The sequence below is a fragment of the Astatotilapia calliptera genome, chromosome 6 (assembly GCF_964374335.1).
Source record: "Astatotilapia calliptera chromosome 6, fAstCal68.1, whole genome shotgun sequence".
In the NCBI taxonomy this organism is placed as follows: domain Eukaryota; kingdom Metazoa; phylum Chordata; class Actinopteri; order Cichliformes; family Cichlidae; genus Astatotilapia; species Astatotilapia calliptera.
Window position 1 is genome coordinate 1,514,895 of NC_137427.1, and position 15,999 is coordinate 1,530,893.

Genomic DNA, 15,999 nt, shown 5'->3' on the forward strand with positions numbered 1-15,999 from the left:
GCTGACATTTTTTATGGGTAGTATAACATTTTAATAAATTCAGACTCTAATAAAGCTATGAGATTCTTTACTATAAAAACAGACTAATACACCTGATTACTGTATTACAGTGTTGAACCACACTGAGGGTAAATGTGTCGTCTTTACACATGTAAATACTTTTTATTTGAAAGATTTCATGTAAATTTAAAGCTACAAATATATTTTCTGTACCATAAAAAAAACTTCTCCATATTTTAATTACCAAAATTACAAACTGTTAAAGTTCCACTGCTGTACGATATTTTTCTGTCAGATTATTTGTTTGTTTTGTTTTATTTTTACAGAATTTTACAGATTATTTCCATTTTTAAACAATGTACTGTACGTGTGAGATCAATGATATGAATGTAGCCGCTGAAAGTGCTGGATATAAATCTTCACCTCAAAGTCCGTTCACATACAAGAAGAAGGGGAGTGAGTGGGTCGGCGCTCAGGGCCTTAAACACACCCTTTATTTCCATGGGAACACAGACACAACCAGAATCACAAATACAGTTTAAAATCCCCCTATACAATAAAGAGTTTCCAACACGCTAAAAACCCTGCCGGCAGAAATAACTATATACTATCAAAACAAAAGCTACACAAATGTTTCCCCCCCACAGTGCCATAATCCCACAGTCCAGCCACACGCGGGCAAATGGTCCTTATCTGAAACAGGAGAGGAATTTCTCTTCCGGGATGGAAACCACACCGGCCAGAAGAACAAGGAGGGGGCTCCTGTCGCAGACCTGTCTTCTCCTGACAGCGCGTCACTGCACAGTCCCGCCCCACTCCACACCTGAACACGGCCTCCCTCGTAGCACCGCCAGATGCAGGCAGAGGGACACCCCTGCCCTGCTGTGGATTGCGGGCATCGCCACCCACTGTCGCTGTTCCTGCCGTTGGGACTGGATCGCCATGTTCCGCTGGCCAGTCCGTTGCCGAACGACTCGTGGCACCCCACAGTCAGGCAGCAGGTCCTTCGACACACATGCTGGCTTGAACACGTTTCTTTTTTCTCCTGCTCACCTTTCGTGCATCGCTCTCTCACTATCCCCTTTAGCAGGTCAGTTTGGCGGCTGATAGGCCGGCTCGGGGAACGCCCCGCCTCACAGGTGCCTACAGGTCTGCTTAGTCCACAGTGGATTAAAAGAATATTGTGCAACAAAACTAAAATACACAATATAATAATGAGGATAAAACCATGCAAATAAAATCAACACTATGTACCAATAAACAGCCTGATCCAAAACAAAATATAAAAACAATTTTCCACTGTGTGACACGAACACCAAACTCATCGAGTGTTATCAGTGAATGTTCTTAATCCAGACGGTCTTCACACAGAATGAGATCGACAGCAGTGATCAGCAGAGGTGCAGCGTTCTTACCATCATCATTATTACACGGATTCAAGTACGGGTGGAGCTTCTCTGTGAAGGAGCAGCCAGTGAACGAGTAGATCAGAGCTGCAGCATCTACGTCATAGAAGGAGACTAGACCCTCCTCATAGTCCACAAACACCCCCACCTTCTGAGGACCAGACCGGAGACAGAGACGGACCGGAGGGGCGGCACAAGCTTTGTACTCACTTCCATTTCTCAGACAAACAGTCCAGAGACCGTTCTGAGGTCTCAGTCTGATTTTTCCCTTCCTGTTGATCGACTCTGTGGACACTCCTAAAGTCCATTTAGTCTTTCCTTTAACCTGAACCTCAAAGTAAAATCTGCCTGAAGAGAAACTCTGCTCTGCTAAAACACAAACACACTGAGAAAATCTCTCTGGGTTGTCCGGAAGTTTCCTCCTCACATCACCATGATTCACTTGTTTTCCATCGTCAGACAGGATGAGATAAGGATTTGCTGTATCAGGATCCAGAGTCACGTCCACTGCATCCTGCTGGACCCTCTTCAGCTCTGCAGCCTCAAACAGCTTCTTCATGTCTTTCCTGAGTGTCTCCACAGCTCTCCCCACAGTCCCCTCATATGATGGTGGACGGACTCTGACCTCTGTCCAGTCCTTGGTGCATAGAGCAGCTTTCAGGGAGGAGAAGCTTTGGAGGAGGTGGAGGTGGTCTTCAGAGTGTGAGAGCTGCTCCACCTCAGATCTTCTCTCCATCAGCTCAGAGATTTCCTGTTCCAGATCTTTGATGAGTCCTTCAGCCTGTTTCTCTGTAGTTTCCTGTTTGTCTTCGATCTCCTTTATGAGCTCCTTCAGGCGTCTCTCAACAGACTCCATCAGAGCCGTGAGGACCTGAACACCTTCTGCTTTCTGTCTGTCTGCAGCATCTTTCCTCATCTTCACCGACTCTTTGATCTCCTGAATCTTCAGTCGTCTCTTCTGGATCATCTGCTGAATCTCAGCCTCTGTCTTCTCCAGCTCTGCCTTCTTTCCTTCATATTCTTCTTTCAGAGGAACAAACTCATGAGCCTTGTGATCTAAAACAGAGCAGAGCATGCAGACACATGTCTGGTCGGTCTTACAGAACAGCTCCAGATGTTTATCGTGCTTCCTACACATCCTGCTTTCCAGGTTCTCCACAGGCTCAATCAGCTGATGTCTTTTCAGACTTGTAGCTGTCAGATGAGGCTCCAGGTGAGTCTGACAGTAGGAGGTCAGACACACCAGGCAGGACTTCAGGGCCTTCAGTCTGGGTCCAGTGCAGACGTCACAGGGAACTTCTCCTGGTTTGGCAGCTTGTTGCTCTGAGCTGCTGCTGCTGGCTTTCTGCTGAGATTCATGTCTGAACTGAGCAACCATCTCAGAGATGAAGGTGTTGATCTTCAGCTGAGGTCTACTCTTGAAAGTCTCCTTACACAGGGGACACTGACACCTCTCATGAACATCCCAATATTGAGTGATGCACTTTTTGCAGAAGTTGTGTCCACATGATGTGGTGACCGGATCAGTGAACACATCCAGACAGATGGAGCACAGAAAGCGATCTTCATACTGCAGATTGGTGGCAGCAGACATGTCTGCACCCTGAGAACAGAAGTATAAAAATGTACACTTTAATTAAACATATCTGTAAATGGTTTAGAAATATCAAAGAGAAAATACAATTAACATTCAGCCTCTAACACTAGAAATCAAAGATAAAGAATGGAAAGAAAGAGGAAGTGACAACGTTCATCTTGTGTGGTTTCAACAAATTTATTTCTCTATAAGTTTTTTTTGTAGGAGCCGTTTTCTGTGTTGTTACCTTCTGTGAGCCACTAGGGGTCACTGTTTGTTTTACAGTATTGTATCTTTTTAAGGTAGACATGTAATTAGCGTCGGGTGTCATTGATTGGAAGAAGGAAATGGTTTGTGACTGCTGTACTGTTGTGATTTATATTAAATGATGCTGGATACTGAGAGAACTGATGAGCAGCAAAAGCAAACGATGGAAAGCGATACAGGTATTAAACAGACAGGATAGGTACGGAGTTATTGGACCATCTCAAGTTTCATTCAGTGGAACCACGTCACCCCGCCATCAAACACCTCAGTGGCTTCAAACATAGGCCTAGCTTCTACTCTCTGATTATTCATCGTGTGACTGATGGATTATTTCAGCCTCAAGTCCAAACGTCGTTGGGAAGCTGTGTAAAATGTAGGTGAGGGTAGGAAAGTAGATAGACCACTAAATTGAAAGCTTTGCTTTGATGCTCAGCTCTTTTTCTATCACTAAGATCTGTACAGCATCTGCATCACTGCAGACGCCGCTCCAATCCATCTGTAAAACTCATGTTCCCCTTACTCGAGCACAAGACCCTGAGATACTTGGTCACAATATGCCAATAAGCCAACAGAACCAGACCTCCATGCAATGTTGCAGAGACATGTCAGCCAGGACAGCCCTTCAACCTTCACAGCTTTCAGGAATTCAGCGCCCATTTCATTCATTCCAGGGGCCCTGCCACTGAGCAGTGGTTTAACTACATTGGTGACCTCACCCTCAGTGATAGGCGAGTCACAGACCGTATGCCCAGACTCTGTTTGCATAGCAGATGTGAATGTGGGATTGAGGAGGTCCTCAAAGTGTTCCTTCCACTGCTTGGCCATGTCTTTGGTTGAGGTCAGCAGCGTCCTGTCACCACTGTAAATAGTGTGTCTCTTAAATAACTTTAAGGCCAACCTAAAGTCTTGTTCCGCGGTCTCCCTGAGCACCTCCCACACCTGAGTTTTTGTATAAGCCACTATTACTGTTGCACGTTGCTGGTTCTGCTGGTACCTGTCAGGTGCTTCTGGAATCCCACAGGCTGACCAAGCCTCATAAGACTCCTTTAAGGTGACGGCTTCCTTCATCTCCTGTGTTCTGGGACAACTGCCACGACACTCGCCAACAAAAGTCCAATCACAAAACACCACTCAGGTCCAACGTGAGCACTGAAGACCCCCAGCAGAACAGTCCCTGGGTGGAGCACTCTCCAGCTCCCAGCCAGTGATTCCAAGAAGCCTGGGTACTCTGAACTGTTATTTGGTGCATGGGCACAAACAACAGTCAGGCAGGCAAAGGGAAGCAACCCTCTCGTTCACTGGGAATAACCCCAACGTACAGTCTGAGCTATGCATTCAGGCGAGCCATGCTAAATCTAGTTGGCATTTCTTGACCTTATGCACCAGCTCTGGCTCCTACCCCACCAAAAAGGGTCACTCCAAGGGCTACAAACAGTTTTTGAAGCCAGGGATTGGAGCACCAAGACTTCCACCTCTGACTGCTGCCTGATCCACAGAGCACCAAACCCTTATGGCCCCTCCTGTGGGTGGGTACACAGGAAGATAGACCCACGTAGTGTCTTTGGGTGGAGCCCGGCTAAGCCCCTTGGACTAAGCTCCAGGTATCCTTTGATACCTTAGGTACCAGCCGCCTGAAGTTTCAAAATGCTGTTAAAATGGCTAAAGCGGCTTTCTTTTCTGAAATTATTGAGACTAATGGCTATAATCCTCGAACGCTGTTTAAAATCTTTAATCCAGTGGTCAATCCCTGTCATGAAATGCCGACGGTGTCCTCTCCAGCTCTCTGCGAACAATTTTGTTATTACTTCACAGAAACTTTTATCTCTCAAGTCTTCACACCCTTTAGTTGTGAGCCCTGCTTTCACCCCTGGATGTTCATCAACTTTTCATCAGTTTGAGCCGGTGTCACTCCCCGCCCTTAAGCAAATAGTTGAACAACTGAAAAATACAAATTCTGTACATGATATTCTCCCATCACGCATTATCAGGGATGGTTTTGATGGAATTGGGCCCAGTATTTTAACTCTCACAAATTCTTCATTGCTTTCCGGCCATGTTCCATCAGCCTTTAAACACGCTGTAGTGCAGCCTGTTCTCAAAGAAGGAACCTCGATCATAATGACTTTGGAGATCGGCCTGTAGTTCACAAACTCCTGTTCCTGTCCAAAATCTTGGAGAAGATAATTCTCTCGCAACTCCAGGCCCAACTGGATGCGAACAACATCAATGATAAATTCCAGTCTGGCTTTAAACCACGTCATAGCACTGAAACAGCTCTGCTGATAGTCCTTAATGATCTTCTCCTAATTGCCGATTCAGGTCGTTCTGCAGTCTTAGGCTTACTGGACTTGTCCTCAGCCTTTAGTATGGTGGACCATAATATTCTACTAACGAGGTTAGAACATACAGTTGGCATTAGAGGTGACGCCCTTAACTGGTTTAAATCATATCTTTCGAGCAGGTCCTCCTCTCTCACTCTGGGTACCTATTCTTCCTCTGTTGCATCCTTCTGCTGTGGCGTGCCTCAAGGCTCTGTGTTGGGCCCAATGTTATTCTCTCTCTATATGCTACCTCTAAACTTAATCTTTGAAAAATACAACATGTCATTTCATTGCTATGCTGATGATATACAAATTTACTTTCAGCTAACTGATGATGTTGCTCTGTACCTGCACTGCTTCATAGAGTGCATGAGAGAAGCCAAAGAATGGCTTTTGGGCAACTCTCTAATCTTAAATGAAACCGAAATTGTGGTGTTTGACAGTTATTTCCCCCGGGGCCAGCTAGTTGATACCTTTGGATCCCTCGCCACTTTTCTCTCTGACACTGTTAGTAACCTAGGTGTGCTGCTGGACAGCTCCTTCAAATCTGACAAACAAGTGTCCTCTGTAGTCAAATCTAGCTTCTACCAACTGCGTCTTATTTCGACGGCCAAGTAGAGCTGGGCGATAGAACGATAACGATATGTATCGCGATATAACTTTTTCTCGATAGAAAAATTAAACTATCGCGATAGACCTCGCCGCTCTTGTCCTCTTAAAAAAAAAAAAAAGAAAAAAGAAAAAAAAGAACAGCCAATCCAAATTAAGTAGCGCAGAGCAGAACCAATCACAGCCGCAGCGTCACATCACGTGACTTGTTACGTACAGCACAAGTGCCAAGCCGCACATGTGTATTTGTTTGGGAAGCAGCCAGCCGCCCGGGTAATGGAGGAAATGAGTGTGCCGACTAGAAAAATCAACCGAGCGTGACCGAAAAGAAAACAGATGATGGTTCCAACGCCGGAGAGATTGTCGAACGGAAGAGCCATAGAAGTTCCGTAGTGTGAAGGTATTTCGGCTATTTCAAGTCTGACAAAAAACAGAGTAGCTGCACTGTAAATTGTGCCGAAAGCAAGTCTGGAAATACAATAAACTGGTGCATGCGTCACACTGTGCGCCACGTTATTGTTTCGGTGAAATGAATTTCTACAATACTGTTAATTCTACTCTCTGCAGTGTTTAAATGCTTACATATACACACAGTTACTGTCCCTCCACACATACGACTCGGTTCTGCTTCTATGTCCCAGCTTTGTTTACTTTTTCTCACCAAGGCTTCTAGACTTCTGATTGGCCAACATTTCTGCACGGTTAGGAATCTAGCGCCACCTGCTGCTTTGGCATGTTCATAGCGGCGTTTTCCTTCATTTCTCCCTTTATGTGTGGACGGGATTTTTTTTTAAAACGAAAACGGAAAATCTCCGTTTTCAAAAATACCCGTGTACGTGTGGACGTAGCCTCAGTCTCTGACTGGAAGCGCTAATTCTTCATTCGGCTTTTGTCAGACTAAAGTAACTATTAAAACTGTTTGAAAAGCTCAGCTATACAACAAGGAGAGATTGAGAATTTCCTTTTAGTTCTCAGTTTATTTGATATTGACAAAAGTTAGTCAGTTTTGTCTGTTCTTCTGTAAAACAAACTAAGATTTATTTTTAGAATTAATATTTTGTTTCTAAGTGGAATTGACAGTTTAGTCTGTTTTGTTTGTTCTATTTTGAAACTTAAACGCTTTAGCGGCTGCCTTTTGTGTAGTTTGCAATATTTGCCTTTATTTATCTGAAAAAGTCTCATGTTCCTTAAGTACATCTACCCTGTTGAACTTATTATGGGAAATAAATATTTAAATAAAAACAAGCTGCTGATTATTTCACATTTACTTGTGAGCAACGGCACATTTAAATCTTACAAATATAGTTATTTGGCTTATATCGTGATAGATATCGTTATTGCCTGAAATGAAAAAAAACATATCGTGATATGAAAAAATCTTATATCGCCCAGCTCTACGGCCAAGCATTACATACCACATAAGGATCTTGAAAAGCTTATTCATGCCTTTGCGACCTCTAGATTAGATTACTGTAATTCCCTTTACTTTGGTCTCCATGCTGCTCTTCTTCATAGATTACAGCTTGTCCAAAATGCCGCAGCACGCCTTTTGACTGGAACCAGAAGGTTTGCCTCTATCACCCCTGTCCTTGCTGATTTGCACTGGCTCCTCATCAAATACCGCATCGAATTTAAAATATTGCTGCTTACCTTCAAAATTATAGACGATACAGCACCTAGCTATCTTGTCGTACTTCTTAGACCATACACCCCTGGGAGAGCCCTCAGATCATCTGACCAATTACTCTTGGTTCAGCGTAGATCTCGGCTTAAGACCAGAGGTGACCGTGCATTTGCCCTGGTTGCACCTAACCTGTGGAACAACTTTCCCATTGCTATTTGCGCGTCTGACTCCATCCAGTTATTTAAATCACATTTAAAAACTCACTTATTTAACCTTGCTTTCCCAGTTAGTTAACGCCTGTATTTTGTACTCAATTCCAATCTTTCTATATATCTTTCTCTACTTAAAACCTGTGTGTTTTTAGCAAGTTTGATTTGATATTTACTTTTATTCTTGTGTAATCAGTGCCATTGACCTGTTAGCATATTCAGTACTTTGTTAATGGTCTTAAATTTTAATGTTTTAATCTGCTGTTTTATTGTGAAGCACTTTGGTATACCGTTGGTTTTTAAATGTGCTATATAAATAAAGTTGTATTGTATTGTAAAGCCTGGCCACCAGACCTCAGCTAAAAGCTCACAAAACCATTTACAAACAGCTAAAACTGCAAAAAAGCAGGAAAACTGATTCTGTGAAAAGATGTAAACACAAAGTACGATTCCCTCACTCGTCCGACAGCATGTAGAAAAAACAATGTCTCTGCCAAAAGCACAGGTTACAAAACTGCAAGTTTCATCATGTCAAAGAAGACCAAAACACGTTTCAGGTTTGAGAAACATTAACATGAATCCTGTCTTACTTCCAAAAATCCACTGTGATAAAACCACATTTCCCACAAACTTCCACCTCCCAGTGTGCTTTCAAGAACAGTTTCCAGTTAAATCTCTATTTTCTTTATTTTCTTGTTTATGCACAGATGCATTACACACCAGTCTACTGTTGTGTACAGTGTGGCTGTCCGCGTTTGAATTGTTTTGTTTTGCAAAAATGACTAACAAAAAAAAGCCTAATTTCTGCTATTTAATACGTAAGGATTTTTAGTTTTTACAGATGGTGCCAAATTGCAAATCACACTCTGCTGAATCACCTGCTAATTATCTTCACAGTATTCATTCACTCTGTCTTTAGGGACTTGCTTAGCTTGTAACATTCCCTCTGACACCAGCAGCGCTTTGGTTTACTCCTGGCTGCAGGCCTGTAGAGCTCTCACTTTGGGAAGCTGCCGGTGTTCATTAAACTCAGTATCGGTAACCAGCTTTAAGTGGGAATAAAACCAAAAACTCTGCGTGTTTGCCTCTGATGACTTGGACATGCAAACAGCAGGAAGTGTTAGGATGTGGGACAGGTGTAACATGCGAGAGCACATCAAAAGTCTCTTTCATGCCTACATCTGATACCAAGCTCATCTTCTAACCTTCATATTTTAACACTTGTGAATGTAGCACGACATGGTTATCTCAGGTCATGATTCTCAGTTTTAACCACCACCAATGCCATTTTTTATTTCTTAATTAATTTCTTTATTTAAAAAAAAAATACTTGTTGTAACAATAAAGTTTAGTGGTGTCGCTTTCTTAGACAGCTACAGCTAATTTTTAAAGTAAGACAGCGTGGCTGTCGTCTGTGAGTCTCTTCAACTCCTGTTTTTAGAAAGAAAAGCAGACTTTTTCAATTTTGCACTTTTAACTTGAACTAATCTGTTGAACACAGTAACTCTGATCAGCTGCACTCACCTGTATTTGAGTTCGTTGATGTTCTCCAGACTGCAGCTCTGCTGTTTCTCACTAACTTTTACTTTCGTTTCAGGAATGTGATGTTGAATCTTTGTTGTTCCGCCTCTTCCTGTAGATTTTCTTCTATTGGCTTCATGTAGGTTATTCGAATGAAATGTGTTTTGCTGCCCCCTCAGGTGCTTTGAAGAATTACAAATCCTCACATAAATTCTGGTACTTTGCAAACACAGATGGTCCAAGTAAAGTATTATGCATATGTGCATATTATGCTTATTGTTTATTTGTATAGCACAGTTGAAGCAGTCCCTTGTCAGGTTCTCACTTTAGTGTTTCTTTGGCTGTTATGTGTGCAGTCTTGTTCCCTTCTACCTTACCATGATCCACAGAAACGCCCCCATCCAGGATCCTCCATCGTTTTCAGTCTTATACACCAGAGCCAGCAGCTCCAACATCAGGTCTTTCTAGTGGCATTTCCCTTATTTCTACCAACAAAGCTGGGACTGGAGCTTGTAACAGTCACAGTGGTATAGTGTCTCTTTAAGACAACCCAAGTCGAGGGTTAATGTTGTCATTGGCAGGGCTCTAGAGCAGCGGTCCCCAACCTATTTTGCGCCACGGACCGGTTTATGCCCGACAATATTTTCACGGACCGGCCTTTAAGGTGTCGCGGATAAATACAACAAAATAAAACTAGTACCAGTACCGAAAAAAAAGAAGATTTATTCATGACACACGTGAAAAGACCCAGGAAAACGAGTTAACGATCAAAACAATAACAAAATAACGCTGAAAACCGATAAAAACCCTGAAAACCATACATTTCACACCCGAGCCTCAACTCTGGCGGCCCGGTACCAAATGACTCACGGACCGGTACCGGTCCGAGGCCCGGGGGTTGGGGACCGCTGGTCTAGAGTGCGACCAAATTTTTCAATGGTGCGACTAAAAAAAAATCTTTGGTGGGGACCAACTGTTCGAGTAACAAAAAAAAAAATCTGCAACCTTCCCTGTGGTCAACAACAGACACATTTTGCCCCTATCGTGGACTAAACCAATCAGAGATAGTAAGGGACGGGACCTCTCTGATTGGCCGTGGTCCAGTTGAAAGTGCAGGTGGAAGTGGGAGGTGAGTAGCTTGAATAAAGCGATATCAATTCATTAAATCCTGACTTTTAAATATAACTGTGTTTTGCCAGAAACGCCAGATTCTCAGATTAAAGCTCACAAAACCATTTCAACAACCAAACAGCAGATGAGAGCAGGTACACGGACTCCACACAAAGACGTAAACACAGACCGACGCATCAGAATCAGCTTTGTCTTTCTCGGCTTTCTCACCCGACGGCCCGCAGACGGACACGCTGTCGGAGCTCAGCGATCCTGATGCGTCCGGTCTGCGCTGTGATTACGTCTTTTTGCGCTGATTCTGAGCTGCAGGTTTTGTCTCTCTACCAAAATTCACCGAGCCAGCAGCAAAAGAAGCAGCAAACTGCGCTTCACATTTGATCAATGTCGTCATGAATTTTGCTGTTTTGCTTCCACGACTATTAAAATCACACTTCATGCACAGCTAGCTCTCTCTCTATCTCTCTCTGTGTACTTCAAGAACAGTTTCCCATCTCAAATCTGTTTTCTGCATTATTCATTCGCTTATTACCCACCATCAATTTTAAATCATGCTTTTATTTGTTTTTGTTTCTAATGTCTCTGTAAAGCACTTTGAATCACCTTGTTGTTGAATTGTGCTATACAAATAAACTTGCCTTGCCTTACCAGTCGTTCACAGCGCTGTCGGCTGCTGTCTTTTTCTTTTTTCCTTTCTTTCACTTAAATGACCTCGGACAAGAAAGCCTAATTTCTGCTGTTCAATACTGAAGAAATTTAAACTTTTTAAAATTATGCAAAATTACAGAACATTGTAGAATATTTTTAAGATTATCTGCTATAAAAAGCCAGGCCAGGAAAATCTCCTTCATGTTTTTCTGTGTTTTATTCTCAGTTACTTTGACACAAAGGCCTCTGCTGTGATGCTCACAATTCCGATGAAGTCTCACATGTATCAGTGCTGATAAATGATCAGAACAGGTCGTCAGAGGAGGCCAAGATGATGATTAAGTTTAACGTTTTCTACAATATTGACAAAGCACTTTAAGCACAAGATTGTTAGTTAATAATTTAGAAATGAATATTGTCTGTATGGACTGCAGTTTCCCCCCAGAAAATGTGCACATGTAAAACTGTGGTGTTAAGTGATGCGGTTGAAAAATTTGAGTGTGCCTAACTTTTGTGCCCATGGCAAAAGGTTAGTCTAGAGCCCCGGTCATCCGTATGCACCACTGCCCTCTCTGTGGTTGTGGGGACATGTGCTTGCACGCTAGTGCATGAGGAGGGACGGATTTTATGTTTTACTTCTCCAGACACCTTTTTTTGCAACGTTATGGGTTGTACGAACACTGTGCGCTATGTTTGTTAAGCTGCAGCCGTTCAACCAGGCTTATATGTTTGACGAAGAGAAGGTGCATTAAAGAACACGCTGTGGAATTCCCAAAGCCAGTGTGAGTGTGTATTCTTTTGATTATCCTGCTAAGTGTTTTTGCCGCCTCCTCTCAACCACTAAACACAACCCGACGTTACAAGCTGTACACAGGCCCCACAGCATGAACTCTGGGCTTTAGCCTGAGTTACATCAAGTGTTTTTAGATTAGACTGGGCTGTTCTGACCTAATCAATGCCCTGTATATCAGTACTGTAATGACCATCAACATATGCAATTCCTGATAAGGAAGCTGACACATCCCATGCTGATTTACAACATTATGCTCAAGAAAATAAACAGAAAAATTTAAATTCATTCACCCTCTTAATTGCTTGTCTGGCACCCAGGATATTTATCTATTTTATGGAGATTTGTTGGTGTCAAAAAACTAGACTCTAAAGGATGAAATATAATCAATCTTGATGACATCCAGCAATGATATGTCATTAGTGAAGAATAAGATGATTTGGTCAGCTGGTGGTTGTGGCAGGCCCGGATAGTCCTACCACAGTGGACCCTGATTATACACGAGTATGCATGTATACTGGTACGTTAAACTGGACACATTATAAATGATTAAGATTAACATTAGCTGTCTCATTATTGCCCTTTTAGTGCACGTGTTGTTAATTTCTTTAACATCAAAGCAGCGTTAAAACATTTTGCACATTTACTATTAGACATCTTGCATTACATAGTAAAATTCTCAGATGTTCTGGTCATCCTGGCTTCACATCTCTCCCCTGTCTTACAGGTGGTGGGGTTTGGTCTTTGGCTCAGCTGCAGGCATGGTGCAGTAGGTTCAGGGGCACTGCCAGGGGAGGTGGGCGGACACAGCTGAGTGTGCAAACTATGTAGACAAATTCACTGTGTTAGTAAAGACATGTAAACACAACATCATGGCCGTCTGTATGTGCTGGGTCTCTGTAACCAGGATGAGTGTTAAACTGGCACCAAAGGAGGACCGACCCTTCACTTTTACTCCGTGGCTTCGTGGTTGCAGCGGTGAGACAGTTGCAGCTGGGTCTGCTGGATTCAATACTGATGGAGCAGTTTGTGGAGGGGCTTTGGGATGGGGTGGCATAATGGGTAAGCTGTCTCCAGCCAGCAAACCTGGAGGTGGCAGTCACACTGACCAAGGACCATCTGGCAGTGTGACCGGAGGGCCCAGCACCTTCAGCCAGTTTGGATAGCCAGTTCCAGCCCTGAAGAGGAAGCTTCTCAGCTCCCTCCTGACCTTCTCAGCTCCCTCCCATTTCTTTCTCCTCTCTCTCCCAGGATTCCAGCAGCTATGGATGCTCCACCCGACCCACCGGGGGTTGCACAGATGCCGGGGCAGGAGTGTTGAACGTGTGGGCGACTGGTGCATTTTGACTGGGAGTGTCCACTGATGGAGGCTGGACAGATGTTCTTTGTTGCCAATCTCCCAACACTTTCCCCTGGTCCAGGAGAGATATACAATGTTCCAGTAAGGTGCCAAGGGAGTACATACCAGGCTATAGTGGACTTGGGCTGCCCGCAGACCCTGACCCACCAAAACCATTGTTGGAGTCTGATTGGTTAGGTGCATGCATGGGGACATATACAAAAATCCCTTAGTGCTGCTAGAAATGATACACAAGGGCCAAATGCACAGAGGAAAGGATGTGGTTAGCTCCGGCTTAATGCATCCATTAATTCTGGAGACAGATTGGTGGGGGTTTAATGACCTGTTTGGCAGCATGTGGGGATGCGTTCATGACCTATAGGAGCATGTTGCATCTCTGCTACACTCAGCGGTGACGCGAGGTCGTACGATGCCAACTCTGTGGAGGAGGAGACGTGGAGGAAAGATGATATTTTATAGCATCAGGGTTTGATTTACTGACGCCCCTTCATGCGTCACAAATACATTTTATACATAGATCAGATCAACACCACAATGACTTTTAACCCAGAAGATCATCTTCTATTTTCATGGCTGGTACTTTCCGTTCTTGTCTTAAAGTGAATTGTTCCTCTTTCACCGAGACATGACTAATCTCTCCTCTAAATAAATCTAACTCATGTGTGTGTGTGTGTTGACCTCACATGCTCTTTCTCAATTCACCTGTTGCACTTCTGACCTTTCACCAGGACAGAGGCTCACTGAGACTATGTGTATGTCTTCTACTAAATAAATGTTTTAACCAAGAACCTCTACTTAAACCTTAATATGAAATGACCTGATATATAAGTGTTTTGTAAGCATGTATTGCAATTCCTTCTATGGCTCCAAGTCACTTGCACAATAGATTGTCCGGACATCGCGCCGAACAAAGCTTCCAACCCCCAATTAATTGACCGAGCTCCAACTCTTTAATAAGCACAGATATGCATTGTGTATAAAATAGTCATAACTGCACCTGAAATACAAAATTAACATAATAACTGTATGCATAACATCTTAAGGCCATCTTAAAGCTATCTGTTACATTGTTAAAGCCTCGTCTTAGCCTGCTGCTCAAAATAACTTTCACTTCTGCAAAACTCTCCAAGCCTGTTTCCTGTCCTGTTACTTTTAGCCTTTCTGAAAGACACACACTGTTCAACCCCTGAATGCAATATAAACTCCAGATTATATTATTAATGCAATGGTAATAATGATGATTATTTAACAATAGCAGTAAAATAATTTCCCTGCTCCACAGAAAAGAAGAACAGAGGGGAAGAGGCCATTCATAACCTCGCTCCTTCTTACCTTTCTGACCTGTTAACCACCACTTGTTCTGCCCGTTCACTTCGTTCTTCTTCTTCTATCCAGCTTACTGTACCTTCCTTCCGCCTCACCACCATGGGAAGCAGAGCTTTCAGCTGCTCTGCTCCCAGGCTGTGGAACTCTCTGCCCCCTGAAATAAGAAATATTGGTTCTCTCCCCCAGTTTAAATCCCAACTCAAAACTCATCTGTTCAAATCTGCATATTCACTGTGAATCCACTGTTTGTTCATTTTATCTTGTGCTTGTATTTTATTGTTCTTATTCTGCCATTGTTTTACTAAGTGTTTTATCCTATTGTAAAGTGTCCTTGGGTGACTTGAAAGGCGCTCATAAATAAAATTTATTATTATTATTATTATTAAAAAGAAGAAAAATCTCCCGAGTCACCTGTTGAGAGGAAAAAGAAGAGAAAACAACCAAAAAAACAGAGCAACATAAAAGAAATAGCAGCAAAGCATTAATCTAGCTAAGTGTAAATAACAGTAAATATTAACTATTGAATGTTGTTGTGCAGCACGCAGGACCGATAGCGCACAATGTGCTTATACGCACTGCAGGGGTTTGTATCATATCTATCTAATAGACTCCAGTTTGTGCATGTAAATGGAGAGTCCTCTTCACACACTGAGGTTAATTATGGAGTTCCACAGGGTTCAGTGCTAGGACCAATTCTGTTTACATTATACATGCTTCCCTTAGGCAGCATCATTAGAAGACATAGCATACATTTACACTGCTATGCAGATGACACCCAGCTCTATCTGTCCATGAAGCCAGATAACACACACCAATGAGTTAAACTGCAGGAATGTCTTAAAGACATAAAGACCTGGATGGCCGCTAACTTTCTGCTTCTTAATTCAGATCAAACTGAGGTTATTGTACTCGGCCCTGAAAATCTTAGAAATATGGTATCTAAGCAGATTCTTACTCTGGATGGCATTACCTTGGCCTCCAGTAACGCTGTGAGGAACCTTGGAGTCATTTTTGACCAGGACATGTCCTTCAACGCACATATTAAACAAATATGTAAGACTGCTTTCTTCCATTTGTGCAACATCTCTAAAATTAGAAATATCCTGTCTCAGAGTGACGCTGAAAAACTAGTTCATGCATTTATTACTTCCAGGCTGGACGACTGTAATTCATTATTATCAGGAAGTCCTAAAAACTCCCTGAAAAGCCTTCAG

The 15,999-nt window shown here is 42.9% G+C and overlaps 1 protein-coding gene across 1 annotated transcript; it reads right to left on the reverse strand.

Annotated features, from left to right (window-relative positions):
* Window positions 1-472: 472 nt before the first annotated feature.
* LOC113023508 (E3 ubiquitin-protein ligase TRIM21-like) lies at window positions 473-9,608 on the reverse strand. Its single transcript, XM_026169573.2, has 2 exons — window positions 9,537-9,608; window positions 473-3,009 (listed from the first exon to the last, which is right to left on the reverse strand). Exon 2 carries the CDS (start codon window positions 2,998-3,000, stop codon window positions 1,348-1,350), a length of 1,653 nt encoding a protein of 550 aa, XP_026025358.2. The 5' UTR covers window positions 3,001-3,009; window positions 9,537-9,608; the 3' UTR covers window positions 473-1,347.
* Window positions 9,609-15,999: the final 6,391 nt, after the last annotated feature.